The sequence below is a fragment of the Podarcis liolepis genome, assembly GCF_965112155.1.
Source record: "Podarcis liolepis genome assembly, chromosome: 2".
NCBI classification, from domain to species: Eukaryota; Metazoa; Chordata; class Lepidosauria; order Squamata; family Lacertidae; genus Podarcis; species Podarcis liolepis.
Window position 1 is genome coordinate 112,887,558 of NC_139555.1, and position 27,800 is coordinate 112,915,357.

The 27,800-nt window shown below is 45.6% G+C and overlaps 2 protein-coding genes across 3 annotated transcripts in view; one reads left to right on the forward strand and one right to left on the reverse strand.

Annotated features, from left to right (window-relative positions):
* Positions 1-2,245: 2,245 nt before the first annotated feature.
* LOC310701545 (zinc finger protein RFP-like) overlaps positions 2,246-27,800 on the reverse strand; it is an 85,208-nt gene continuing 59,653 nt past the window's right edge. For both annotated transcript variants that reach the window (XM_083492618.1, XM_083492617.1), the window contains exons 7-8: positions 5,185-5,289; positions 2,246-3,197 (exon numbers count right to left, since the gene is read on the reverse strand). In XM_083492618.1, coding sequence (XP_083348744.1) covers positions 2,842-3,197; positions 5,185-5,289 — 461 coding nt within the window. In that variant the 3' untranslated portion in view covers positions 2,246-2,841. The remainder of the gene's footprint in view (positions 3,198-5,184; positions 5,290-27,800) is intronic.
* LOC310700932 (uncharacterized protein) overlaps positions 10,063-27,800 on the forward strand; it is a 43,408-nt gene continuing 25,670 nt past the window's right edge. Inside the window, exons 1-9 of the mRNA XM_083490885.1 lie at positions 10,063-10,193; positions 12,084-12,512; positions 14,454-14,549; positions 16,324-16,554; positions 17,509-17,531; positions 18,568-18,683; positions 19,128-19,172; positions 20,924-21,411; positions 24,335-24,763. Coding sequence (XP_083347011.1) covers positions 10,164-10,193; positions 12,084-12,512; positions 14,454-14,549; positions 16,324-16,554; positions 17,509-17,531; positions 18,568-18,683; positions 19,128-19,172; positions 20,924-21,411; positions 24,335-24,763 — 1,887 coding nt within the window. The 5' untranslated portion in view covers positions 10,063-10,163. The remainder of the gene's footprint in view (positions 10,194-12,083; positions 12,513-14,453; positions 14,550-16,323; positions 16,555-17,508; positions 17,532-18,567; positions 18,684-19,127; positions 19,173-20,923; positions 21,412-24,334; positions 24,764-27,800) is intronic.

The window sequence follows — 27,800 nt, forward strand, 5'->3', positions numbered from 1 at the left end:
GGGGAGACATCGGAGGGTTACTAGACCCAGAGGCCGCCTCAGCCTCCCCTGATCAAGCTGGTAGTGGAGCAGCTGTAAGTGATGGCCCAGCTGAAGGCAACGAGGTAATCCCCACACCTGGAGCCAGGGCAGGCTCAGGCCCTGGTGTTTGTTGCAGGGGCACCTGTGCAGACTGGGACTCTTCAGGATCAGGCCCCAGGCTTGGTTCAGATGATGCCTGAGGCAAAGGATCCAGACTGAGACTCCTCTGGTTCCGAGTCCGAGTCCCAGGCCATCACAAAGCCATTGGTTCTAGCCCTACCCTGCTCATGGCACATTTGTTGTGGACCCGTGCATCTTGTCCGCCATACAAAGGCAATCATTATTGCAGAAGAGGGAAACATTTGGCTATCTGCATGATGAAATCTAATTAAGTGCTTAAATGAGCTGGGGCTGACAAGCCTCCCCTCTCTCCCCCTGTCATATGCTTCCCATATCTTTGATACAATTTGCTCGTTCAATTTGCAACTATTTACCTTTGGTCTGTTCCAGCTTCCAAAACCTTTTTACATAAAGGGAAAATGTGAGAACATTACATTCAGGCCATCACACATATGTCAATGTCCAACTCCAACTCCTTGAAAGATCCCATCAACGGGGTCTCCAATTTTTTTTACACATCACTTGGGAAGACAGGCAAACTAATGCCAGTGTACTGGAAGAAGCAAAGATCACCAGTGTTGAAGCAAGGATTCTTCAACATCTACTTCGTTGGACTAAATAAAAAAATTCCTTCCAGTAGCACCTTAAAGACCAACTAAGTTAGTTTTTGGTATGAGCTTTCGTGTGCATGCACACTTCTTCAGATACACACTTCTTCAGTGTGTATCTGAAGAAGTGTGCATGCACACGAAAGCTCGTACCAAGAACTAACTTAGTTGGTCTTTAAGGTGCTACTGGAAGGAATTTTTTTATTTTGACTATGGCAGACCAACACGGCTACCTATCTGTAACTGTTCGTTGGACTAGTCATGTTGTGCAGATGACTGACTATTGTCTTCCAAAGCAACTACTCTATTCTGAACTTAAAAATGGAAAGCGTAATGCTAGTGGTCTACAAAAGAGGTTTAAAGACTCTCTCAAGGCAAATCTTTAAAAATGTGGTATAAATACCGACAAATGGGAAACACTGGCCTGCAAGCGCTGCAATTGGAGAACAGCCTTTACCAAAGGTGTCATGGACTTTGAAGATGCTCAAACTCAGGATGAAAGGGAGAAACATGCTAAGAGGAAGGCACGCTTGGCAAACCCTCACTGTGATCAACTCCTGCCTGGAAACCAATGTCTCCACTGTGGAAGGATGTATGGATCCAGAATTGGCCACCACAGTCACTTATGGACTCACTGTTAAGGCCGTGTTCATGGAAGACAATCTTACTCAGCTACGAGTGATCGCCAAAGAAGAAGAACATATGTCAACGAGTCATGTGCCCACCTTGGGCAACCTCACAATAGCACATTGTTTTGCTTTTAGCTCATGTATTGGTGATCTACAAGGGAAGAATTCTGTGTTGATCACTGTGTGTAGGTTTGAGTGCCCGGAGGAGGAGGAGGAAGGAATTGGAGCTATTTCTGTTCTGAACATGGAAGCATGTTGGAATGGCTGTGAATGAGTAGAGCTAGTGACATGGCGCTGTCCATGCTAAATGCATCGCTTTACCTCTGATCTCAAGGCCAGGTGTACAATAAATGTGGAGTTGATAAATTTTGTCCTTGTGGAACAGAGGATACACGTGTTGCCAAACCAGGAATAGCCTGCACACCTGTTATAACCACAGATGGCTTCTAGGATTCTAGACCAAGGGTTCCCAGAGTGCGTCTGTGGACCGTCAGAGGTCTATGAGCTTCATTCAGGTGGTCTGCAGTGGCAACTCTGTCGGGTGACATAGCTTTGTGTGTGTGAAGAACGTTGCGTGTGTGTGGAATGGTGGATCAAGTCAAAAGCCCATTTGGCCCAATATTGCATTCTCACAGTGGTCAACCATGTTCTGGAAGCCCAGGGTAGAAAAGCACTCTCTGTTCCCACCATCTGGTATTCAGACTGACAGGCAGGGAAAATACATCGTCCGCAAGGCCAATAGCCATTCATACCCTAATTCTCCATGAATTTTGTTCTCTGCTTAGGAGGGCGGACATTTTCTCTTTAGGTTGTTATTGTAGGCTCAGATTTTCACCTCAGCCAGGGATAAGGACCACAGAATAAACATTGAAACTGAAAACAAGGAGATGGTTTATTGATGCAAAACACTCAGTACAGTACAGAACTGATATTGTAGACCAGCGGGCGCCCACTTTTTTTGGACGAGGGTACATTTCAAGTTTTGAGGGAGTGCTGTCGGTACCAGTAACAAAATGGCTGCCATAGGAGCATATAGCATCATACCATAACAAAACATGGCTGCCATAATACAAAATGAGAGGGAATGCAGTCATGATGAAGCTTTTCCCATGACTGTATTTTCATACTAGAAGAGGCTTAGCCTGTTGGATTTCTGCCTGCCAGGCCATTGTTAAAAGCACAAGAACACTGTTCTTCCCACATGCCAATCTCATGCAGCTGCACGGGAAGTGCAAAAACAACTCCTCTTTTTCAGGGCATTGGGGGTGATTGGGGAGGGGGCTGTGAGGAGATTCAGCAGCTCAGTTCAGCTCCTTGCCCGACCAAGAAAAAGGGCCAGGTTTCCTCCCCAAAGAAGAACGCTTCCGGGAAAGTGAAGATCAAGACATCTCCTTCGACATCAAAAAATTCCACAGAACCCCTTTCATAGTCCAGAGTCACCCGGATCTTCCTGAGCTCGTGATTCAGGAGCAAAGCCGCTCAGGGGCAGTAAAAGCCCAAAGTCCATACAATGAGCCAACTATGGCTTTCCCGACAGCCCAGATTCCTACACTAGGTTGAAGGCTGACCTGTCCCTTCCTCGGGGTCGACTCGCGTGCCACCCCCACTGCCCACGTGGCATTTTTCTCTCCCCCAACTTCCACTTCCCACCATTTTCTTACTGCACGGAATCTCTCGCTGCCCAGCACGTAGGTCTTCGGATCAAATCTCTTTGGGCTGTCGGGCAGATTTTGCCTTTCCCCTCCACATCTCACACTCTTCCCGTCTTCAGAGAGAATGAGGTAGTGATTTGCTGTTATTGGATCCAAAACTATGTTCACTGTAAGAGAGATTCACACACAGAGAGAGAGGGGGCCGGGTCAGTGTTTGAATTATAGGGCAAGGTGCATGTGTGCATCTATCTTTTGTGATACCCTATAGTTTATTTATATGCCTGTTGTCTTTGTCCATGGAGTTTTCTGGGCAGGGATACTGGAGTGGCTTGCCGATTCCTGCTTCAGGTTTTTTTTGCTGGAGGAGACTCTTGAGAGTCCCATGGACTGCAAGAAAATTAAACCTCTCCATTCTGAAGGAAATCAGCCCTGAGTGCTCACTGGAAGGACAGATCCTGAAGCTGAGGCTCCAGTACTTTGGCCACCTCACGAGAAGAGGAGACTCCCTGGAAAAGACCCTGATGTTGGGAAAGAGAGAAGGAGAAGGGGATGACAGAGGACGAGATGGTTGGACAGTGTTCTCAAAGCTACAAACATGAGTCTGACCAAACTGTGGGAGGCAGTGGAAGACAGGAGTGCCTGGCGTGCTCTGGTCCATGGGGTCACGAAGAGTCGGACACGACTAAACAACTAAACAACAACAATAGTTTTTTCTGCGTTTAGGAAGCTACTGAGGGGGTTATGGGTTGGCTAGAGTTTGGAGGGGTGGGTGGGAGTCAGGGCTAGGAAATGGCAAATTAACAATTTTTGGTTTCTTATGTTTTCTACTCCTAAATTCAGTTCTCCACATTTTCACATTGCTGTGCAAATTCTTTTCTTTTTTTAAGTACTCATGAAAATCCATCTATGTTGCTAGCTAATCCTGACACTTTTTTGCATGTTTGTACACATTACATCCTTGGAGAACTGTGCTGCAAAATTCGGAGGAGGCTGATATCACAATTTGCATATACTTTCAGGAAGAGCGAATTAGGTATGATTCATTTTTCAGTGTGAATTGACCTGAATTTCTCCCCATCCTTAGTCAGAGTGGAGCTTATGGATTTCGTTAAGGTGGTGAGGCTCAGAGGGCAGTGACTTGCCCAAGGAACAAAGTTGAAGACTGCATTCCTACACTTGGTAGCTTGGAAATGAATCCTTCTGAACTCCATAGAACCTATGTCTGGGCAGACTCAGGTAGGATTGCTCTGTGTATCTCCATCTGCTGGTGGAAGGGGTTAACAGCCTCTGGAGCTATGAAGAAGGAAGGAAGGAAGGGAGGACCAGAGGGAAGTGGGAAGAGAAGAAAAAGGAGCAGGAGAGAGTTTAAAAAAGAGGGAGGGAATGGCTCAACCTCCCCTATGCTCTCTGATGGGTTTTTATTAGGTAAGTGTGGGAATATATTAACTATATTTTATCCCTCCACAGACACATGTGTGTGAGTTAACAAACAAAAGAATCAGCTTATTGTCTGCTTATAAAGGGTGGGGCTGAGCAGAGTTTAAATCCCAATTTAGGCAGTTTAATTCAAATCATAGGAATTAGCCGTTAGGGTGATCTCCTCCTTTGCTTCCCCCGTTTATAAAAAAGAACAAAAACAAAACAAAAACAAAAAAAAAAAAAAAAAACAGGCCACAGACTGAAAAGTAAGTTTAAAACATATAATCATCCTTAGCAGCAACAGCATTAAAGATAATACTTGTATTTTTAAAAAACAAACAGCTTCAGGCATTAAAGATAATACTTGTATTTACAAACAAACAAACAAACAAACAAACAAACAAACAAACAGCTTCAGGCATGCACCAGAATTTGGGGCAAGTGGAGGCATGTCTGCCTCCATTGTTGGTCGAAGGAAGAGAGAGAGAGAAGGAACAGAAAATATTTATTGGCTTCTCCCCCCTCAGGAGAGAAAGGGAAATGACACCACACACTGCCCCCTCTACCAATTACATTTCTATGGTCTGTGGCCTATCAGCAAGACAGCTCTATGGTCTTAACTCATTCACATGCTAACTAGTAAGTATGTGCATTATTACTGTAGTTTTGACTGCAAAATCTCCCCCCCCCCTCTCACACACAAATGGGGGGGGGGGATGTCCCCAAGCAGCGTACCTGATGCTATCTTCCCAAGTCTTCCCGAGTTGCTCTTCTCCCTCATGATGCACATTTCACCTTGTTGTATGCTCTCTGGTGTTGAGGAGTGCAAGACAGAGCCAACTGCAGCAGCAAGGAACATGATTAGTTGGGGACATCTTTAAGAAATGGCCAAGTAAGACACTTAACAGTTGTGCTCTGGTTGACTGAGGGAAACGGTCAGGGATCAACCAAAGCAACACTGATGTTCCTGCCAGGAGGTCCTGCCTAAGGGCATTTTACGTTAAAAACAGCAAAGTATTGTTAAAGGCAAGGTGTGAGGAGGCAAAGCACAACACGGGAAATTCAAGGAAGTGACCAAGATGTGGACTGCATGCCCACCAGGAAAGGACCTTGGAAATTGCCACAAGCAAAGTACAGGTGTCCTCCTTTTACAAGTTTTCTTGAGCTTAAAGGGCTGCACCCTCTCATGAGAGAGAGAGAGAGAGAGAGAGAGAGAGAGAGAGAGACTTGTATTGAAGCCTTGTACAGTGGGTTGTGAACGTGATCCGTGCGGGAAGCACGTTCGCAACCCGCAGTGTTCACAACCCACAGCGCCGTGTGTGCACAGGCACGGGCCACGATTTGGCAGTTCTGCGCATGTGCAAAGCATGATTTAGTGCTTCTGCGCATGCACAAGCGCCAAAACCTGGAAGTAACCCATTTCAGTAAAAATGTTAGCCGCTTTGAGACTCCTTAAAGGGAGTGAAAGGCGGGATATCAAATCCAACTCTTCTTCTTCTAAAGGGAGGTTCATCCTTTTCCATGTTTCCAAATTTCTTTTAATTTCTTGCCAATTTTTTTCATAATTATCTTAAATTTTTTTTTATGTTATCCATATTCCTAAATATTTTACTTTTTTATATGCCTCTATCCCTACCGTCTCTGTTATTTCTTTCCTTTCCATAGTTTTTGCAAGGAAATGGCCCCGGAAATATTTTTCACCCTGCCTGGAAATTTGGGGGGGGGGGGAGTGGAGAGAGAAATCACCTGCGTCTCCCAAGGCTGCACTGCTCCAGTAAATGTGGATCACAAATGGAATGATTCCTTTTTTCTCCAGTGGTAAACATTTACTGTTTTATTCATGTTCAGATGTTAATGGCGTTTCCTTTCACTATGATGTCTTTATTAATACAAAACTGCAAAACAACAACACACAAAATACACAAAATATTCAGCGTTGCTGAATATCGGATTTCCTCTTCTTTGGAAATAACTGCAGACTTTTTCATATATAGAACTCTGGAAACTCCACTGAGTGTTAATGAAGGACAGGAACAATAAAACTGAAACCTCCTTTCCGCAAACCTCAAATTTGTAAGCGGCCTCGTCTCTGCTCCTGCCAAGAATGAATAAGGTTGCACCACTTCTTGTAAACCTCTTCTTGTCACTATTCCAAACAAGGTTCGCTTTTTTTCCAATGAAAGGGCAATTTGCCAGTCTTTACCCTCCTTCACACTTACTTTATTGGGAAGTTTAGTCTTGTATGCCATGTCCCAAATTGAATCAGGGCTTCATTTGGGTTTTTTGTTTTTTGTTAATCGTTGAGCCCTTACCAACAACAGACTCGCACAAACTACACATCAGGGTAGCAGAGCCATAGTGTTGTTGACATCCCATCAGCCCCAGAGAGAGCAAGAAGGGGAACAATGTGGTTCCCCAAAACAACAGGAGGCCATGATCCAGATTTGCCCCAAGACAGACAACTTGCAGGGGGGCAGAGAGGGGGAGAAAGAAAGAAGAAATTGGTGGCTGCACATGGCGGCAGTGACACAGCATGTCAGAATCCGTCCGTTACAAACTCCCTGTAAAGTGTGTGTGTGGGGGACTTAGAGTGCTGAACCCTTTCCCCACCACACATACAACCTTCCCTGCCAAACGCACTTTTGCCAGACATTTCCCCACAATGTAAGAAACCTACACTGGGGGGTAAACAGCTGGGAGCTTTTTGGGGGTAGGAGGGGGAAGAAAGTCTAATGGGGTGGGTGGGAAGAGGATCTGATGCCTTCTTTCCTTCCATGTACCCCTCCCTTGCTTTAAAGGATTTGGCCCAACCAAGTGAGTTTTGCTACTGTCAGATGGATTGAGCCAGGAGCAGACCCCCTCCCCAGAGAACATTTTGTTGTTGTTTAGTTGTTTAGTCGTGTCCGACTCTTCGTGACCCCATGGACCAGAGCATGCCAGGCACTCCTGTCTTCCACTGCCTCCCACAGTTTGGTCAGACTCATGCTGGTAGTTTTGAGAACACTGTCCAGCCATCTCGTCCTCTGTCGTCCCCTTCTCCTTGTGCCCTCCATCTTTCCCAACATCAGGGTCTTTTCCAGGGAGTCTTCTCTTCTCATGAGGTGGCCAAAGTATTGGAGCCTCACCTTCAGGATCAGTCCTTCCAGTGAGCACTCAGGGCTGATTTCCTTAAGAATGGATAGGTTTGATCTTCTTGTATTGGTGAAAGTGAAGGTGATGCTGTGAGAGTCAGTGTCAGAAGAGAGAACTGATCTGTTTTTATAGCTGACACACACATGGATCCTCTTGGACTGGAACTTCTCCAGTTTACAGGTTGGACTGGGGCAATGGCCACAGGGATATTCCAGGAGCCGTGGATAGGTAATAATCACCAAGGGAAGTCTGGACGATAGCCCAGATCCCATGTCCAGCATTCAAACTGTCCATATTGCACCAGCCTGCTGTTATCTGCAGCTTGTCTCGTCTTTATAAACACTGTTGGGCCATTTTTAGTAATAGTTGGTATTACTCCTTGCAGTCTATTTACCAAGATCGCTGTTAAGATTTTTGCATCAATGCTTATCAAAGAAATTGGGCGATAGTTGGCACATTGCGTCAGGTCCTTGCCGGGCTTTGGAATAACAGTAATGTAAACCTGGTTGAATAATGTCAAGATGATTCCATCTTTAAATATCCCATCATATAACTGATATAATCTAGGTGACAGGAGATCAATATACCGTATTTTTCGCTCCCTAACATGCTTCTGACCATAAGACACACCTAGTTTTTTGAGCAGGAAAACAAGAAAAAAAATATTCTGAATCACACCTTGGGAGGCTTTCCTTCTCCCCACTTTTTTCTCCCCTCCCCAAGCAGCACAGTCCCCTTTTCCAGCCTCCTCCTCTCCATCCCTTTCGCCCAAACTCCTCAGGTGATGCCTGCAATTTCTCCCCTTTGCTGCTGCCTCTCCTTTGCTCTCTACCATGACTCTCCACCCATGGCAACCTGCCTCCTCTCCCTTCACCCAGCTTCTTAGTCCCCCTCTTCTCTGTCCTCTTCCTCCCCTCTCTTGGCAAGCAGCCTGCCCGCTGCTCCCAAACCTTCTCCCAAACCCGGCTACCAGCTTTGCCTCCCCAAACCACTTCAGATTGTCACACCGGTGTAGCCTTGTCAAGTGTAAACGCTCTTGCACACTGCACCTCTGCTTTGCACTCGTGCCAACCTTTTGCACCCCTCTCCAATCTAATCAAAACCTGCCCCATTTTACCTGTAATTTGACAAGCCTGTGTCACTTTATACCACCCAAAACCTAAGGTATTAAAAAGTTACTCCAAGTTACTTTTGTAACGGGTTCTATGCTGCTCACCTGCAGAGAACCCAGCTGCAACGAAATAAACAGGATCACAGCTGAAAGCTGCCATGCTCTTCTTTTTCTCGGTTGTGGTAGTCCCCTGACTTTTCAGGCTGCTTAGCAACCCATGAGGGGGCCCTGATCCTCAATTGTATTTTTACAACAACACATAGGAGCCAACTTCTAGTGGCCGAGGTACCGTCGCACCCCTCTATAAAATATTTGAGAGGGCCAGCCCCCCGCTTGATGGACATTGCCATTGAAATAGTGTGTGTGTCATATCATGTGAAAATATATATATATATATATATATATATATATATATATATATATATATATATATATAAAATTTTCAACAGTCATTTAACATAATTTCATATCTTACACAATTTTTAGACTTACATCAATCACATCTGAAAATTTTCTAATCTTTTTCACTTAGTTTACATTTCTTAATTTCACTATTACTTTTAATTATCTTAACTAACAACTCTCTTCGTAACCATCCTTGCAATATTTCATATTTTCCTCCTTACAAAACGTCTTGTAGTCCTACTAGCATAATTTGTTGATTACAATTGCTTTTCAAATATTTGTTTTCAAAAATGTGTTGGAAGCCGCCCAGAGTGGTTGGGGGGACCCAGCCAGATGGGAGGGGTATAAATACCGTAATAAATTATTATTATTATTATTATTATTATTATTATTATTATTATTATTATTAAATAGTTCACATATTTATTCCAGTCTGCCGAGAATCTCTGGTCCCGCAGGTTTCAAATCCTTCCTGTCATCTTGTCCAATTAATTTCGTCTGCCATTCTTCTTTCATCGGTAATTCTTCCTGTTTCCATTTCTGGGCCAACAATACTCATATCATGCGATTGACTATGTGGAGTGGGGCTTACTGGGCCCCCAACATTTTATTCAGGTTGGCACCCCTGCAACAACATACACAGTGGGGTTTGTGAGTGGGGAAGTTCACAATATGGTTGTTCTCCTGAGATAGAGAGAGCTCACAGCTGCTCTGTGACCAGCCTCCTCCCCATATGGGAATGAACAAAGGGGTGGAGAGCAGGTAGCTTCTGCCCCCATCTTCACCTGCAGATGTTTGTACTTGCTGAGGAGTCAAAGTCCAGCCCTCCTTTCCCCCCTCGCTTATCAGGTGAACCTGATCTTGCACCCAATCACCAACCTCAGCACCTGGGATGAGCTTTCTAGCCTGAGCCCCGCCATTTCGTTTCAGAAGCAAGCCCCAGTTGAGGTCAGGCTGTTCTTGCCTTTGCACGTAGCATTTCAAAGGGCTACAGATTAGTTGGGGCAGAGCAGCCCTGGGTGAGTTTCCAGGGGGTTCTTTTGGGAAGAAGCTGAGCTGCCAGAAAATGGAGAAAACAGGAACAAGAAGAATTCAGGTAGGTGGGGCAGATATTTGAGAAGGAAGAGTAGAAAAGAAGGGCAGGGGGTGTGTCTCTGTGTGTGTGATGGTGTTTGTAGAAGGAAGGGGAGTAAATTTACAAAAAAAAGCCAGTGTTTTAGGAGCAAGGTGACAACTCGGTTCACTCAAAGCACTTCGTCTTGCATATCTGTTCTATACCCTATTCTTGTTTCCTTCTTAATCAACCTTTAACAGTGGCGTAGCGTGGGGGGTGCAGGGGGGCCGGCCGCACCGGCCGCAACATCTGTGGGTTAGGGTTAGGGGGCGCAAATTACTTGCCTTGCCCCGGGTGCTGACAATCCACGCTACGCTACTGACCTTTAAGCTACACTGTTGTCCCCGACATATGGCATCTCTCATGAATGTCAAAGTTATGCTGGCTTGGTGGGTTTTTGGGGTGGTTTTTTTTTGGGGGGGGGAGATTTCCTTTTTCATTCTACTTCTGATACAATTTATTATTATTATTATTATTATTATTATTATTATTATTATTATTATTAATTCAAACATACAAATGCATACATAATTAACTAATACATCCATTGATAGCTTCTGGAAAAAAATCAAATATCAAAAAACTATACATCTCGACGTATTTATACTTCCGATACAATTATTTATTGGGACGGATTCCCTCCACCCTGACCCTCATGGGTGATTTTTGCCTGGGCAATCTTCCATTAGGAATCAGTGGGGACCACAATAAGTCTGGTGGATTTTTTGATCAATACATTCCCAATTCGCAATAATTTTATTTAGGCTTTGCTCAATGAAGTTTTTTTGTTTTTCTTAAACTCTTCCAATCCCAGGGGTAATATAGACCTACTTATTGTTCCTTCTCTTAAGTTAGCTGAACTAGAGGAGGGGGCGGGTGGAAGGGGAATTGCTTCCTTATATTTTATTTTACATCCATGCTTTATTAGGTGCCTTAAACTGCGGATGTAAATAGTTATATGTTTCTGCTATTCAGTTTTGTTACAGCCCCATTGTAATTGCTTAATCCGTTGTTTTGTACTTGTGTTTTATATATGAAATGCTGTTTGTTCTGCATCAGGTTTTCGCTGTTTCAAATGAATGCTTGTGATTTTTCTCCATTTGTCTAGTCACAGGTAAATTTTAAGTTGACTTTCATTTTGATATGGTTCTGGTTCTTTGCTTGCTCTCCCTATGCTCACTGAACCAACCAAATATGGACTGAACTTGGAAGCTATTTTCAATAGTTATTTCTAATTTGCTCACTGAGAGCCAGTGTGGTGTAGTGGTTAAGAGCGGTAGTCACGTAATCTGGGAAACCGGGTTCGCGCCTCCGCTCCTCCACATGCAGCTGCTGGGTGACCTTGGGCCAGTCACACTTCTTTGAAGTCTCTCAGCCCCACTCACCTCACAGAGTGTTTGGCGTGGGGGAGGAAGGGAAAGGAGAATGTTAGCCGCTTTGAGACTCCTTAAAGGGAGTGAAAGGCGGGATATCAAATCCAAACTCTTCTTCTTCTTCTCACTAGGAATTAACTCTTCCCGCTTTGTTTACCATCTTGCCTGATGAAGAGTTTCCAAAACTTGCAGCCTGATAAAAGCACCCCCCTATTAGGGCTTATGGGATTTTTCTTAGGGCCAACATGACTTATATTTTAATGTTCTCTAGGGTTTCCTATGCTGCTATTATTATTGTTATCATTTTGCTATCACATTTGGAATTTCAGAGAACAGTCCATTTCAGCTTGCAGTACTAACCCATTTTTAGTATGAAATAAAGTAAATTTCTGCCTACACAATAAAGGTTTATCTACGCATTTCTTTCAATGGGAGGGAACTGCTTGTCCAGTGTTGCGAAATGAGAAAAGGGAAACTGAAGCCTTCGTTACCATTTCAGGGAGACACAATGGCAGAAGGCAGCCCAGTCCAGAACCTCTGCGAGGAAACCACATGCCCCATCTGCCTGGAGTATTTCAAAGACCCAGTGATCGTAGACTGCGGCCACAATTTCTGCCAAGCATGCATCACTCGGGCCTGGGGGGGACCTGACAGGGATGCTTCTTGCCCCCAGTGCAGTGAACCTTGTCAGCAAAGGAATGTCAGGACCAACCGGCAACTGGCCAGCATTGTGGAAATAGCCAAGAAATTCAGCCTTCAGATGGCCAGAGGGGCGGAAGCGCTGGGAAGGGTTTGCGAGAGACACCAGGAGCCCCTGAAACTCTTCTGCGAAGACGACCAAGACCCCATCTGTGTGGTGTGTGACAAATCCAAGGAGCACAGGGACCACAAGGTGATCCCTAAGGAGGAGGCCTTTGAAGCGTATCAGGTAGGAGATGGAAGGTGGGAGGGTATGAGGAACGGGGGACCCATCCATCTGCTTCCATTAAGTGTCTTGACCCTCGTTGAGCATCCCAAGCAAATGCTGTAAGGACATAAGGAGAGTCCTGCCGAATGGAGCCAAGGGAGCATCTAGGAGTCTTGGTTGACCACAAACTTGACATGAGCCAACAGTGTGACGCGGCAGCTAAAAAAGCCAATGCAATTCTGGGCCTCATCAATAGGAGTATAGCATCTAGATCAAGGGAAGTAATAGTGCCCCTGTATTCTGCTCTGGTCAGACCTCACCTGGAGTACTGTGTCCAGTTCTGGGCACCACAGTTCAAGAAGGACACTGACAAACTGGAACGTGTCCAGAGGAGGGCAACCAAAACGGTCAAAGGCCTGGAAACGATGCCTTATGAGGAACGGCTAAGGGAGCTGGGCATGTTTAGCCTGGAGAAGAGGAGGTTAAGGGGTGATATGATAGCCATGTTCAAATATACATGTACAAAGTTTGAAGGAGAGTTGCAATGTGCAACCTTCACAGCCTTCTCCTTTCCCCATCCCAAGGGCCGAGAGAGCTACCACAGCAGCTTTATTTATTTATATTTTTTTAAAAATATAAACTGCTTAAAGGGTTTGTTTTGTTTTCTGCAATTGGGACGTTCCTATTTTCATCACAGAAATGTTGGAGGGGACGTCTCTGTTTTCACAAGGGAAATGTTGGAGGGTATGGAATAGGATGTCCCTATTTTTACCGGAGAAATGTTGGAGGGTATGAATCAGGCGGTGTATAAATTTCATGAAATAATAAGCAAAATACCGCATTTTCCGCTCTATAAGATGCACCAGACCATAAGATGCACCTAGTTTTTGGAGGAGGGAAACAAGAAAAAAAATATTCTGAATCCCAGAAGCCAGAACAGCAAGAGGGACCTGGCTTCTGGGATAGCCTAGAATCATAGAATCATAGAGTTGGAAGAGACCACAAGGGCCATCGAGTCCAACCCCCTGCCAAGCAGGAAACACCATCAGAGCACTCCTGACATATGGTTGTCAAGCCTCTGCTTAAAGACCTCCAAAGTAGGAGACTCCACCACACTCCTTGGCAGCAAATTCCACTGTCAAACAGCTCTTACTGTCAGGAAGTTCTTCCTAATGTTTAGGTGGAATCTTCTTTCTTGTAGTTTGGATCCATTGCTCCGTGTCCGCTTCTCTGGAGCAGCAGAAAACAACCTTTCTCCCTCCTCTATGTGACATCCTTTTATATATTTGAACATGGCTATCATATCACCCCTTAACCTCCTCTTCTCCAGGCTAAACATGCCCAGCTCCCTTAACCGTTCCTCATAAGGCATCGTTTCCAGGCCTTTGACCATTCTGGTTGCCCTCCTCTGGACACGTTCCAGTTTGTCAGTGTCCTTCTTGAACTGTGGTGCCCAGAACTGGACACAGTACTCCAAGTGAGGTCTGACCAGAGCAGAATACAGTGGCACTATTACTTCCCTCTTGCTGTCCTGGCTTATGGGATAGCCGTGTGAGCCTCTCCCGGGCAGCAGGAGGAAGGCTCCCCCAAGAGTGAGCAGAGCATGTGTGCAGCTCTTTAAAGGGAGCGCAGAGCAGAGCCTCCCGCCTGCATTCGCTCCATAAGACGCACACACATTTCCCATTACTTTTTAGGAGGGGGAAAGTGCGTCTTATAGAGTGAAAAATAGGGTAATTTAGAAGCATAGCATGAACAGCGGGGTGGGGGTGTGGGTGGCCTGGGGCCTAGAATCCTGAATATCAGACAGAGAGGTTCTGAGCCATTGGGCCTGAGGTTTCCCACCAATGTCCCCGACTCTCCTCTGTCTTTGTGTACTTAAGAGCCTTGAACTGACATTGCAAATCCTTTTTTAAAAAAAGATCTCTGTCCCAACAATGAACTCAAATGCCTCCTTTTTTTCAGGGTAAAATCCAGGGTCATTTGGAATTCCTGAACAAACAGAAAAAGGAAATTCTGGCTTCTAAACTGAGTGGGGAGGCTGAAAGCCAGAAGCTGCTGGTAGGTACTCGACTGTAGAGGCTCCAGCATCTTTATACTTCCAGGGTGAGGCCTTAGTTCTGAGTGCTGGGATGTGAATAGATGCTATTTATCCAGAGCTATTTTTCCAGAAAAAAGAGGTGCCAGAACTTGCCACAAACGCCTCCCTTGTTCTCCTATAATGGCAATGATGCCCACCTGAGAGGTGCCGGAACTGAGTTCCAGATTTAAAAAAGCCCTGGATATATTTATTAGATATTACCCTTCCTTCCTCACATTTGTGGTTTCAGTAGAGTGCATCGTTTTGCAGCTTAGAAAGGCTACTTTTAGTTTAAGTAATCCAGAATACTTTAAGACAGGCTGGATTTTCCTGCTGTCCCCCCCCCCTTTTAAAACCTTAAAATAACAACGTCCCATAACAAGTACAAATAACATTTACACACTCGAAATACTTGCTGAAGAGTAACAGATACAGCAGGTTTGTCAGGCAGGCTTAAAATGGTAATTCAGTTACAAAGACGTTCTTAAGCCTAGCTTAAAAATGGAGCCTGAGCATGGAGCTCAGACTTAGCAGATACTCTCATGTTGCTGGCATAGTGATGAAGAGCAGAAAGCAAAAGTGTACCCAGGCAGGCAGTGGGAGTGTCTCTCACAGAGTCTTCTCTAGCAAACTTAGAGGAAAACTCTGAGCTTCAGCTCCTATCATGTACCTCGCTAGCAAAACATGAATTGGCCTGTGCCTCACTCACACAGTGTCCTGGGTTTAGTCCCACATTTGAATGCCTGATCTACCCAACCCATCCAAGTTGCTTGGGCAGCGAGAAGAGAAAAAAATAGAAATAGGAAAAGCATAGCCCAGCAGGTAAGGGAAAGGGAAAGGACCCCTGGATGGTTAAGTCCAGTCAAAGGCAGCTATGGGGTTGCCATAGCTCTCTCGCTTTCAGGCCAAGGGAGCCGGCGTCTGTCCGCAGACAGCTTTCTGGGTCATGTGGCCAGCAGGACTAAACCGCTTCTGGCTCAACCAAACACTGTGACGGAAACCAGAGCCACGCACGGAAATGCCGTTTACCTTCCTGTCAGAGTGGTACCTATTTATCTACTTGCACTGGTGTGCTTTCGAACTCCTAGGTTGGCAGGAGCTGGGACAGGGCAACAGGAGCTCACCCCATTGCAGGGATTCAAACCACCGACCTTCTGATCAGCAAGCCCAAGAGGCTCAGGGGTTTAGACCACACCTCCACTCGTGTCCCTATTGCCCAGCACCCTGATGGTAATATAAATGCTGCTTCCCTGGCCATCGGGATGATCACTGGATGCATGTAGAAAAGGCAAAAACCTTAGCTGATTGACAGGAATCAGCTGGCAGGAGGCTATGTGACTTTGAGAGAGGAGGGTGGCCACATTCACATTTGACCACACCCACTGCTGGCATGCAAACTTTGGAAGTTAAGCCAAAATTAATGCTGCCCCTGAGCGAAAAAAAATAGGCCAGCTCTCCCGTTAATCCTTTTAAAAGAACTGAACGCAGCAAAGCCACCCCTTCTTCTTCTTCCCACTTTAGCCAGGCTCCACTATCAGAAAGAAAGAAGTCACACCTAACATTATTGTGGGTGTGCAACGGAGCCATGCAGTCTGCCTTGATTCCCCTAAGGTAGTCTGCCTGCCCTCTTCAATTGTGGAAGAAGCGCTGTCCCGTTGCCAGTGCAGAAGTGAACTGCCGCCCCAGTCAGTTTGCGTACGTGAAATCAGGGAAGCACCTAAATATATTTGACTGGCTCTGACTTTCTCATTACAGAAGCGGACGGAATCGGAGCGGCAGAAAATCATGGCCGATTTCAAGCAATCGCACCAGTTTCTGGAAGAACAAGAGCGCCTCCTACTGGCTCAACTGAAGGAACTGGACGATGGGATTAAATCCTGTGGGGACCAACATATTGCAAAACTCTCTGAGGAAATGTCCTCTATCGATGACCTTATTAAGGAGCTGGAGGAGAAGCAGAAACAGCCAGCGACTGAATTCTTGCAGGTAAGAGTTGGCACAATTAAATAGTCCAGGTTGTCCTGCGGGTAAGGGTTGTACTCCCAACCACTCTGTCTGTTGGTTTATAGAAGTATTCATAGTAGCGATGTGCCCTGGCCACACATTTTGTTCAAAACTGTGATTTGGAGCTTCATCAAAGTGCATGATTCAGGTTTGATAGAAGTGGATGGAATTTGCAGGCAAAGCCGCTCCTGCAGTATGGATGAAGCCAGCCAAATTACAATGGATCCAGGGAGTTTTTGTGCTAGCATTGGCAATGGCGCCAGCAACACCTGGCCAGTTGAGTTCTCCCTCTACCCAATTCAAACATGTCCTCGCTGTTGTGTGTAGAGCAATATACATCATGAGCGGTAGCAAGTTGACATCTGCTCTCAGGCTGGTGGCACCAGTGGTGAGAGCAAGTAGCAGAGCATAGCCTGGGATCACTTCCAGTTGGCAGAAGATCCCAGGCTTGCCACCTGCCTGCCATTTCAGGAAAAAGCATAACTGGGGGAGGTTGTGGGGCAGAGAGCTCCTCTGTTTATCTCAAACTAGGGTTGCCATGCATCTGGGACATCCCAGACATGTCCTCTTTTGGGGGGGCCTACATGCCCACCCAGGGGGATTTTCAAATTTGAAAGCAAATGTCTGGGTTTCTGTAGTTTTTTAAATTGTATGTGTGTGGGGTGCGTGTGTGCTGGCGGCTCGGGGTCAGAGGGCGATTGCCCCCCAAAAGCTCAATTAATGTCGGAATTCTTGCAGTATGGCAACCCTATCTCAAGTTTTCATCCCCTCCATCTCAAATAAGCAGAAGAATCTGCAGCTTAGTGAGCAGGCAATGGAGGATATGGGATCGGGGAAGTATAGGACCATAAAATGCGAAGTTTCCATCTGTCCGATATGTAGGAGGAGACTGGTGCAAGAGGCTGAATTAATATTATTCTCTCCCTTCCCTTCTAGGATATCAGAAGCATCTTGCAAAGGTATGTGGCTTTGTTATGCACAGTGGGCTGATATGAATCTCCTGTCTCTCTGAAGAGAGTTTAGATTGCTTCACTTAAAACCATGTGCCAATCTAATTCACGGATCACAGACAAATATGCCAGTCAGAATACAGTTATTCATTGGATTGCAGATTTTCTGAAATTTTGTGATGTAGCTTTGATGGAAAACTATTGTATTGGGGAAGGGAGGGTGCACATAAAAGGTTTATTTTAGGGGAAGAAGTGATGGTGTTCCTCCACCTATTGTAAACTTTATTTCAGAGCACATTATGATGGTGATTTATTAGATTTCTTACTTGCCCTTCACTTTTTGGGCAGACTACAACAATCTCAAAATAACCCTAATATACATATCCCAGGTGTCAAAAGCCAAGGTAAAATGACGCTGTTATTAGATGCAATGTACATTCTGTGCTTTGGGAAAATATTCAGCATTTTAAAAATCAATTTACCTTAGGTTTTAGGCATTTCTGACCTAGTTATAATTTTAAACAGGGTATGCTAACCAATGTCTCCATCTAAAATATAGGCAGGTTGTTTGAAAATATTGTTTTATATTGACAATAAGGTTGAAAAAAATGAGTTAAAATCTAAAATTACATTTTAATGTAATTATTTTATACTTCTCATTTTTTAAACATTTTACATTGTTTTTAACTCTACATTTAATAGTAGACTTAACGTATTATTGTGTTGTATCTGCTCCGTTATCTTCTCTACTGGTTATTGACCAAAATAAATATACATAATTTTATCTCATCTGCAAATTTTATATGAAAAGTATATGTAAGCTAACTCTTTATTCTTTTCCTTTATTCTTCTTATATTTCATGATAGAAATTTTTTCAGTGTATAATAGGTGTTTGTAATTGGGCAGATAATTCTGCTGCCTGCCTTCTTTCTCTTTCTCTCTGCATTTGTGCTGTTCCCACTTTTCTTTCTCATCCCAATTGCTGATAGGAGACTTGAGAACGAAGAGATGAATTGCAAATAAAATTTGTTTGCTTCTTCCTAGGTGCCATGAAAATAAAGCTGTGGATCCAATAGCTTTTCCTCCCGGATTTAAAAAGCGAATTGAGAAATTCTCTAAAATGCATCCTTTTCTGGAGACCACCATGAAGGAATTCAAAGGTAACGAAGGGTCATTGCGTTAACTTCTGGAAAATGGGTTTGAAAATATAGCTCGTCTGATCCTGTTGCGAGTCTAACTGTGGGTGGGAATTGACTGCTTGATGGAAAAATGGGTGCGTGGAATTTAAGATTTTCACATTTAGAATTTCCCATTAGATACTCGAAATCTCAGCATTTGAGGGATCTGCGTGCAGGACCTTTTCTTCCTTTAAAAATCTGAGCAAACCATCTGTATTTGGCAATGGTTTCAGCTCTACCTTGCTTTTCTTCATGGCACTTAACTGTAATGATGCAAGAGGGCCAAAGGTTGGATACGTTGGCTAAACGTTAGCTTTCCCCCCTTTTTTTGCACGATCACAGTTTCAAGCACTGTAAATCTAAAGCCTGACCCCTGGAGTCAAGTATTAGTAGTAATTCGTTTCTCATAACACTTTTCTTCCTTAGATATTGTGCTCTCTGGGCCGCAAGAAAAGAAAGGTACATTTCCAGGTTTGGCAGATCTTTAAACAATTTTTGCAGATGAGATATAATAATAATAATTATCATTTATACCCTGTCCATCTGGCTGGGTTTCTCCAGCCACTCTGGGTGGCTTCCAACGGAATATTAAAATACAATAACCTATTAAACATTAAAAGCTTCCCTAAACAGGGCTGCCTTCAGATGTCTTCTAAAAATCTGGTAGTTGTTCCATAGGGCGGGCGCCACTACCGAGAAGGCCCTCTGCCTGGTTCCCTGTTAACTCACTTCTTGCAGTGAGGGAACCGCCAGAAGGCCCTCAGCACTGGACCTCAGTGTCCGGGCAGAACGATGGGGGTGGAGATGCTCCTTCAGGTATACTGGGCCGAGGCCCATATGGGAGGATTTTTGCACTAGAGAGAAAACTTCAGCTGTGTTTTGGTGTCAGGAAACAAAATCAGTCTCTGCGTGTCTTTCATGCTTCCTTCGCCTATCCATCCGTGCATGTGCACAGACTGATGTCTCGAGCAGATAATCTGTGACGCCTAATGACAGGAAGTGAAGACCTGCCTTTATATAAGCTCAAGTCATTTCACCCATCTAGCTTAGTGACTGGCAACAGTTCTCCAGGGATTTATACAGGGGTCCTTTCCTTGCCCTACCTAGAGATAGTAAAGGTCAAGCTAAAGGGACCCCTGACCATTAGGTCCAGTCGTGGCCGACTCTGGGGTCACAGTGCTCATCTCGCTTTATTGGCCAAGGGAGCCGGCGTACAGCTTCCGGGTCATGTGGCCAGCATGACTAAGCCGCTTCTGGCTAAACAGAGCAGCGCACGGAAACACCGTTTACCTTCCCGCCGGTGTGGTACCTATTTATCTACTTGCACTTTGACGTGCTTTCAAACTGCTAGGTTGGCAGGAGCACGGACCGAGCAACGGGAGCTCACCCTGTCATGGGGATTCGAACCGCTGACCTTCTGATCGGCAAGTCCTAGGCTCTGTGGTTTAACCCACAGTGCCACCCGTGTCCCAGAGATAGTAGAACCATAGAATTGTAGAGTTGGAAGGGACTTTGAGGATCATCAATTCCAACCCCTTGTGGTGCAGGAACATGCAGCTGCCCCATACGGGGATCAAACCTGCAACCTTGGCATTATCAGCACCACGCTCTAACCAGCTGAGCTATACATGCTGTTTGCATACAAAGCTGCATTGCAGGGGGTTGGACTAGATGTCCGTTGGGGTCACTCCCCTTCTATAACTCTGTGAAACCAAATGCCCTATGCAAGTGGTTCTCCCTCTGCTTCTGAATTTATTTTTATGGGGGGGGGGATACTTTCCCAGGAGTACATTGGCTTCTCAAGCCGCTTCCTAGCTCAGAGCTGCATAAAACTTGGATGTAGGTCATGGGTAGGCAAACTAAGGCACGGGGGCCAGATCCAGCCCAATCGCCTTCTAAATCTGGCCCACGGATGGTCCGTGAATCAGTGTATTTTTACATGAGTAGAATGTGTCCTTTGATTTAAAATGCATCTCTGGGTTATTTGTGGGGCCTGCCTGGTGTTTTTACATTAGTAGAATGTGTGCTTTTATTTAAAATGCATCTCTGGGTTATTTGTGGGGCATAGGAATTCATTCATTTCCTCCCCAAAATATAGTCCAGCCCCCCACAAGGTCTGAGGGACAGTGGACTGGCCCCCTGCTGAAAAGGTTTGCTGACCGCAGAGTAGGTGCTAACTCCTTTGGGAGCCTGCCTCCCTAATCCTTTCCTTTCTTTTGCAGGTGAAGACATGCCCAAATTAGTACTATCATCGTATTCCACCTTGCCCTGGGGTTCTTACAGAGGTCCCAACGAATTGCTTTGTTGTTCCTATGTTATGGGAGTTGAGAGAATCACCTCTGGGACCCATTCCTGGATAGCCAACTTGGGGGGTGAAAAGTTCTGGGCCGTGGGGGTGGCCAACGAGACTTTAAGGGGATGCAATATTGTCAATTTGAGCGCTGGTCTTGGGATCTGGGCTATCGTCCGGACTTCCGCTGGTGATTATTACCCAACCACGGCTCCTGGAATATCCCTGGGTCCATTGCCCGTGTCTAGCAATACAGCCTGTAAGTTGTTGAAGTTCCAGTCCAAGAGGATCTGTGTGTGTGTGAACTATAAAAAAAGATGGGTGATGTTTTCTGACGCCGACTCTCACAGCACCATCTTCACTTTCACCAATGCTGCGTTCTCTGGGGAGGGGGTCTGCTCCTGGTTCAGTGTGGGGCAATGAGGTGAGGCTGTCTTTGGGGGGGGGGCAATCAAGATCCATCTGACAATGGCAAAACTCACTTGGTTGGGCCAAATCCATTAAAGCAAGGGAAGGAAGGAAGGAAGGAAGGAAGGAAGGAAGGAAGGAAGGAAGGAAGGAAGGCACTGAACCCTCTTCCCTCCCACCCTCGTCAGACTTCCCTCTCCCTCCCACCCAAAAAAGCCTCCCAGCTGTTTACCCCCCAGGGTAGGTTTCTTACATGGGGGGAAAACATCTGGCAAAAGTGCCTTTGGCAGGGAAGGTTGTATGTGTGATGGGGAAAGGGTTCAGCACTCTAAGTGCCTCCCCCCCCCCCACTTTACGGGGAGTTTGTAATGGATGGATTCTGATATGCTGTGCCAATGCCGTCACGTATGATTTTGGCCTGAGAGTGCCCGTGCCAAATAATATTATGGTATGTGTGGCAAAACATTAAAAAACCTACAGTGCAGCCACCAATTTCTTCTTTTTCTCTCCCCTTGCCCCCCCCCCCCCCGCAAGTTGTCTGTCTTGGGGCAAATCTGGATCGTGGCCTCCTATTGTTTTGGGGAACAACATTGTTCCCCTTCTTGCTCTCTCTGGGGCTGATGGGATTTCAACTACACTATGGCTCTGCTACCCTGATGTGTAGTTTGTGCAAGTCTGTTGTTGGTAAGGGCTCAACGATTAAAAAAAAACCCAAAACCCCAAATGAAGTACTGATTCAATTTGGGACATAACATACAAGACTAAACTTCCCGATAAAGTAAGTATGAAGGAGGGAAAAGACTGGCAAATTGCCCTTTTATTGGAAAAAAGCGAACCTTTTCATTTTAGTTTGGAATAGTGGGGTACAAGAAGTGGTGCAACCTTATTCATTGTCGGCAGGAACAGAGACGAGGCTGCTTACAAATTTGAGGTTCACGGAAAAAAGGTTTCAGTTTCATTGTTCCTGTCCTTCATTAATACTCAGTGGAGTTTCCAGAGTTCCGTATATGAAAAAGTCTGCAGTTGTTTCCATAGAAAGAGAAATCTGATATTCAGCAATGCTTTTGTTTTGTGTATTTTGTGTTTTTTTCTTTTTGCAGTTCTGTATTAATAATGGCGTTTCATTTCACTATTATGTCTTTAACTTCCAAACATGAATAAAACAGTAAATGTTTATCATTGGAGAATAAAGGAACCATTCCATTTGTGATGCAAATATACTGGAGCAATGTAGCCTTGTTGGGGAGTTGACCTGGCTGCAGGGGGTTCCTCTCTAATTCCTCCCCCCCCCCAAAACCTTCCCAAACAGGGTGACAATTATTTCTGGGGCCATTTCCTTGGTTCAGCAAAGATACAAATATAAAAATGCAGCTCCCTTCTACAATTGGATTTGAAGACTCATACAAACTCGCAACATATGAACGACTTGCATATAAACGCAGACTTGCCATGGACAAATTCAATGATATTTGGAATCCATTCTTACAAATACTGTAATTAGGTTAAGATCTGGTGAAGTAAAGTAAAAAAGGAAAGATACAACCGTCAGTCACTCCGGCCCCCAGTGCAATTGCGGAAGCTTCAGCTAGAGGGTGTCTGTGTCTCTCTAAATTATGAACAAATATCAACAATCTTTTCAATGCTGGCACAAGATATCCCTTCACTCTTTCAACAATGCCCCATTCTGTCACAAGAGGATCTCCCAGATCAGCGAGACACAACTGAATGTGATTGGAAGAAGCAATATTATTATTGTTTATTATACCACCCTATACCCGGGGTCTCAGGGCAGTTCCTAAGAACATGGGTGGCACCAAATCCCTATAAAACAGATTGGAGGGGCAAGATTTCAAGGACAACTTGAAATTTCGTAGGCCAGCTGAACCCTATCCCATGTTTTTCTCTCCAATTGTTTTCCCTACGAAAGGGTTCGTGGAGTTATGCACTCAGAGAAGGGTATATAGAATTTGAACCCATATAAAAGCGGGGGGCATTCTGGTACAAACATAATGGAAACAGTGCTCCCCACAAAAGCTGATGAAGAAAATACCAATGAATGATGTTTCCCCCCTTACAGAGCTATAGAACAGTTGCATGAAATGGTCCCAGGTGACTTTTCACTTCGGTGATGTTGTGGGTGGGTGGGGTTTGGAGGAAGGTGGGTGGCTGGGTGAGGAAGGAAACTAAGCTGCATAAGGGGGGGGGGGTGAATTCAAAAGTCAAAGTTAGTTGTCCCCAAAATCCTGTTAACATTTGGGACTGGAGCAACAGTGTTTGCAAGAAGATACTGTTTGAGAACTGGAGGTGGGAGACAGGAAACCAATTCTTCCCTCACTGATTGCTTCTCAAGTAAACAATTGTTTTTCTTAGGCTTTACAGTGGTACTTCTAGTTACAAACTTAATTTGTTCCGGAGATCCGTTCTTAACCTGAAACTGTTCTTAACTAGAGGGATGCTTTCTCTAATGGGGCCTCTTGCTGCCACTGCATCGACGGCACACATTTTCCATTCTCAACTCAAAGTAATTCTTCCAGGTTAGTGGAGTTTGTAACCTGAAGCGTTTATAACCTAAGGCGTTTGTAAGTCGAGGTTCCACTGTACTTCCTTTTTCTTCCTGCTCCTGTCAGTTAGTATTTGACCTTTTATTAGCCTCATGATGGCCACATACCTCTCCCTCAAATTTTCCTGGGGACTGTAGTTAGTTAAGGGTGCTGGGAAGTGTAGCTTTTTGGGGTAAACGGCCATTGCCAAAATTCTTTGGCAGACACCATGCACTTTGAATTCATGGTACAGATGTGAAGCTGCACACTGTAACGGTTTCCCCCGGCTTATGCTGTTTCTTTTCAAAAGCTATGAGTCACCCAGAGGGAGGGAAAGGCCCGCCCTGTGGTTTGAAACTGGAAAAATGAAACTAAGGCTTTTATTCTCATTTCAGGCAGACGAAATGGCAGACGAGGGTCCAGTCCAGAACCTCTGCGAGGAAACAACATGCTGCATCTGCCTGGAGTATTTCACAGATCCCGTGACCATAGACTGCGGCCACAATTTCTGCCAAACCTGCATCACCCAGGCTTGGGGGAACTCGGACCAAGAGGCTTCTTGCCCGCAGTGCAGGGAACCTCGTCAGCAAAGGAATGTCAGGCCCAACCGGCAACTGGCGAGCATTGTGGAAATAGCCAAGAAATTCAGCCTTCAGATGGCAAAAGGGGCAGAAGCGCTGGGAAAGGTTTGTGAGAGACACCAGGAGCCCCTGAAACTCTTCTGCAAAGACGACCAAGACCCCATCTGTGTGGTGTGCGACAAATCCAAGGAGCACCGGGACCACAAGGTGATCCCAAAGGAGGAGGCCTTTGAGGAGTGTCAGGTACGGAGCTGTAGGATTGGGGACCAGGCTTCCAAGGGATGCTCAGTTATTCTAGGGATGGGGAACATATTTCAGCCCAAGGGCTGCATTTTTCTCTTTGCGAAATTCGGGCGGGGCATGTGGGTGGGTGATGTGGGTGGGTGTTTTTGTCCCAAACGCTGCTGGTTATTGGGTCCCGGGGCAAAAGGGGACAGAGCAACACTTGAAAATTTCACCTTTTTGCAGTAGGCTAGTTCCTACAAATGCTCTTATTGCCGTCTATGTTCACCATCTAAGTAAGTGGAAAGCATTAGTGGAGTTCAGGGACACATTCTAGCCAGGCAAAAAAGACTTGAGGAGGATGTGAACTGGAGCTGGTGAATGTTCCAGCCTGGGGAGAGGCCGGAAGCGAGTTAGGAGCTGCAGGACTCACTATCTTCTACTGAGCATTCAGTAGCAGGAACATTCGCAAGAAGTTCCAAGGGAACTTGAAAACTTGAAGGCTGGTCTGAGGGCCATAGCATTTTTCTGTAGGGCTGGAGACAGTCTTTGTCCCAAATCCTGGAAAGCAGTCTGTATAGAAAACAAGCCAGAGGTCTGATTCTGTATAAGCCAGCCTAGTGGAAGCATTTGATGTCGCCAGGTCCCAGCAGTCTCTCTTTTTCTTTAGTCCCAGAATTTATGTTGGGAAACAGATGTTATGCCCACCAGTTTCTGCTCAGGAGGCCAGCCCCCCCGGTGGTCTAGGAGGGCAGTCTGCCCAGTGGAAAGGTTTTCAGGAGCTGCAGATGCAGGGATTAGCACTCACAAGCCAGTCTTCAGTGGGAAAAGGTTGCACCATCGTTGCCTGGAGAGAAACACCACTGTCACCTTCTCATGCCACAAAGTGGGCTTCTGGGCTCTTAGGGAAGGGAGCTGGGATGTGGTGACTGGCAGGATCAAGGTGTGCAGGGATCTGCAGGCGGGGCCTCACGAGAGTCAGTCCTGCTTGCAAAGGATTCAAACAAGGAGGTTTGTTTTGCACACACTCCCACTCAAATATTCTAACTTCCATGTTCCTCAGTATTTCAGCCACAGAGAAAAGTAACAAAGCCTAAAATTGTAAAAAAATATATTGTAAAAGCTCTTCACTTCAGTCATTGTTTGGATGGGGAGATTTATTTTATCCATATCCGCAGTCACACAATCAATCAATCAATCAATCAATCAGTAGCTGAGCTGGGTTCCACACAGTCACAAAAACAAATCAACTGAAAAAGCCTCAAAAACAAAAATTCAAAATAGATAGCAAAAACAAAGGGGCCAAACTTAATCCGTTCCGGAAGTCCATTTTACTTCCGAAATCTTCGAAAACCAAGGCGCAGCTTCTGATTGGTGCAGGCGCCCCAGAAACAATAGCTGGCAGCCGCATCAGACGTTTGGCTTCTGAAAAATATTCAAAAACAGGAACACTTACTTCCAAAGTCTTCTGGCAGTATTCAGCACTAAAGACATGTGCAAGCTCCATAGCATATAATCAAGGGTCAACAAAGTGAAGTTGAATCCAGATCAGACTGAGGCACTGTTAGTGGGTGGTTCCCTAGACCAGATGGGTGGGAGATCGTCTGCTCTTGATGAGGTTACACTTCCTCTGAAGGAGCAGGTTCGTAGCTTGGGGGTCCTCCTGGCCTGGATCCTTTGCTGTTGCTCGAGGCTCAGGTGGCCTCAGTGGCACAGAGTGCCTCCCTTCAACTTTGGCTGGTGCCCAGCTATGCCCCTATCTGGACAGGGATAGCCTAGCTACTGTTGTCTATGCTCTGGCACACTCATATCTTCCTTCCTTTCAGAAATTTGAAAGCCATTGTGATGTAGTGGTTAGAGGCCTGGGAGAGAATCAGCTTCAAATTGCCACTCTTACTTAAGAAGAAGAAGAAGAAGAAGAAGAGCCAGTGTGGTGTAGTGGTTAAGAGCGGTAGTCACGTAATCTGGGAAACCGGGTTCGTGTCTCCGCTCCTCCACATGCAGCTGCTGGGTGACCTTGGGCCAGTCACACTTCTGTGAAGTCTCTCAGCCCCACTCACCTCACAGAGTGTTTGTTGTGGGGGAGGAAGGGAAAGGAGAATGTTAGCCGCTTTGAGACTCCTGAAGGGGAGTGAAAGGCGGGATATCAAATCCAAACTCTTCTTCTTCTTACTTAAAACTCACTGCTGTGGCCGGAAGTCACTTTTCCCCAGCCTAACCCACCTCACAGGGCTGTTGTGAGAGTTAAAGTGAGGGCAGGGGAGAAGGACCATGTAGATTGACTTGAGTTCCTTGCAGACAGGTGGAACAAAAATGGAAAGATCGGTGGGTGGATAACGCTAGGATAGAAGTCTTTGTTTCATAACTCCATCTTGCTGGACATGAAGTCCCATGGATTTCTGAAAGCCTACATTTGCACTGCTTGCAAACATGTGAGTTCATTAGCTATTTTCTCATATGCATTTTGGGAGCTGTAGCTGTTTGGTAGGGGACGCGGGGGGCGCTGTGGGTTAAACCACAGAGCCTAGGACTTGCTGATCAGAAGGTCAGCGGTTCGCATCCCCACGACAGGGTGAGCTCCCGTTGCTCGGTCCCTGCTCCTGCCAACCTAGCAGTTCGAAAGCACGCCAAAGTAGATAAATAGGTACCGCTCCAGTGGGAAGGTAAATGGTGTTTCCGGGTGCTGCTCTGGTTCGCCAGAAGTGGCTTAGTCATGCTGGCCACATGACCCAGAAGCTATACGTCGGCCCCCTCGGCCTGTAAAGCAAGATGAGCGCCGCAACCCCAGAGTTGGCCACGACTGGACCTAATGGTCAGGGTTCCCTTTACCTTTACCTTAGCTGTTTGGTGCAGTAGGTACCTTTGGATATTCTAATACAGACAACATCTGGTTTCGTTGTGCCATCAGGGAAGTATTAGGTGCAATCCTATCCATGCAGAAAATGCTGAGCTTATTTGGCTCAACATATTTGTGTGAGAAGACATTCTCTGCTATGAACTTTAACAAGAACAGCATGAGGACAAGACTAAATGACTCTCACCTGTGTGGCATTTTGCA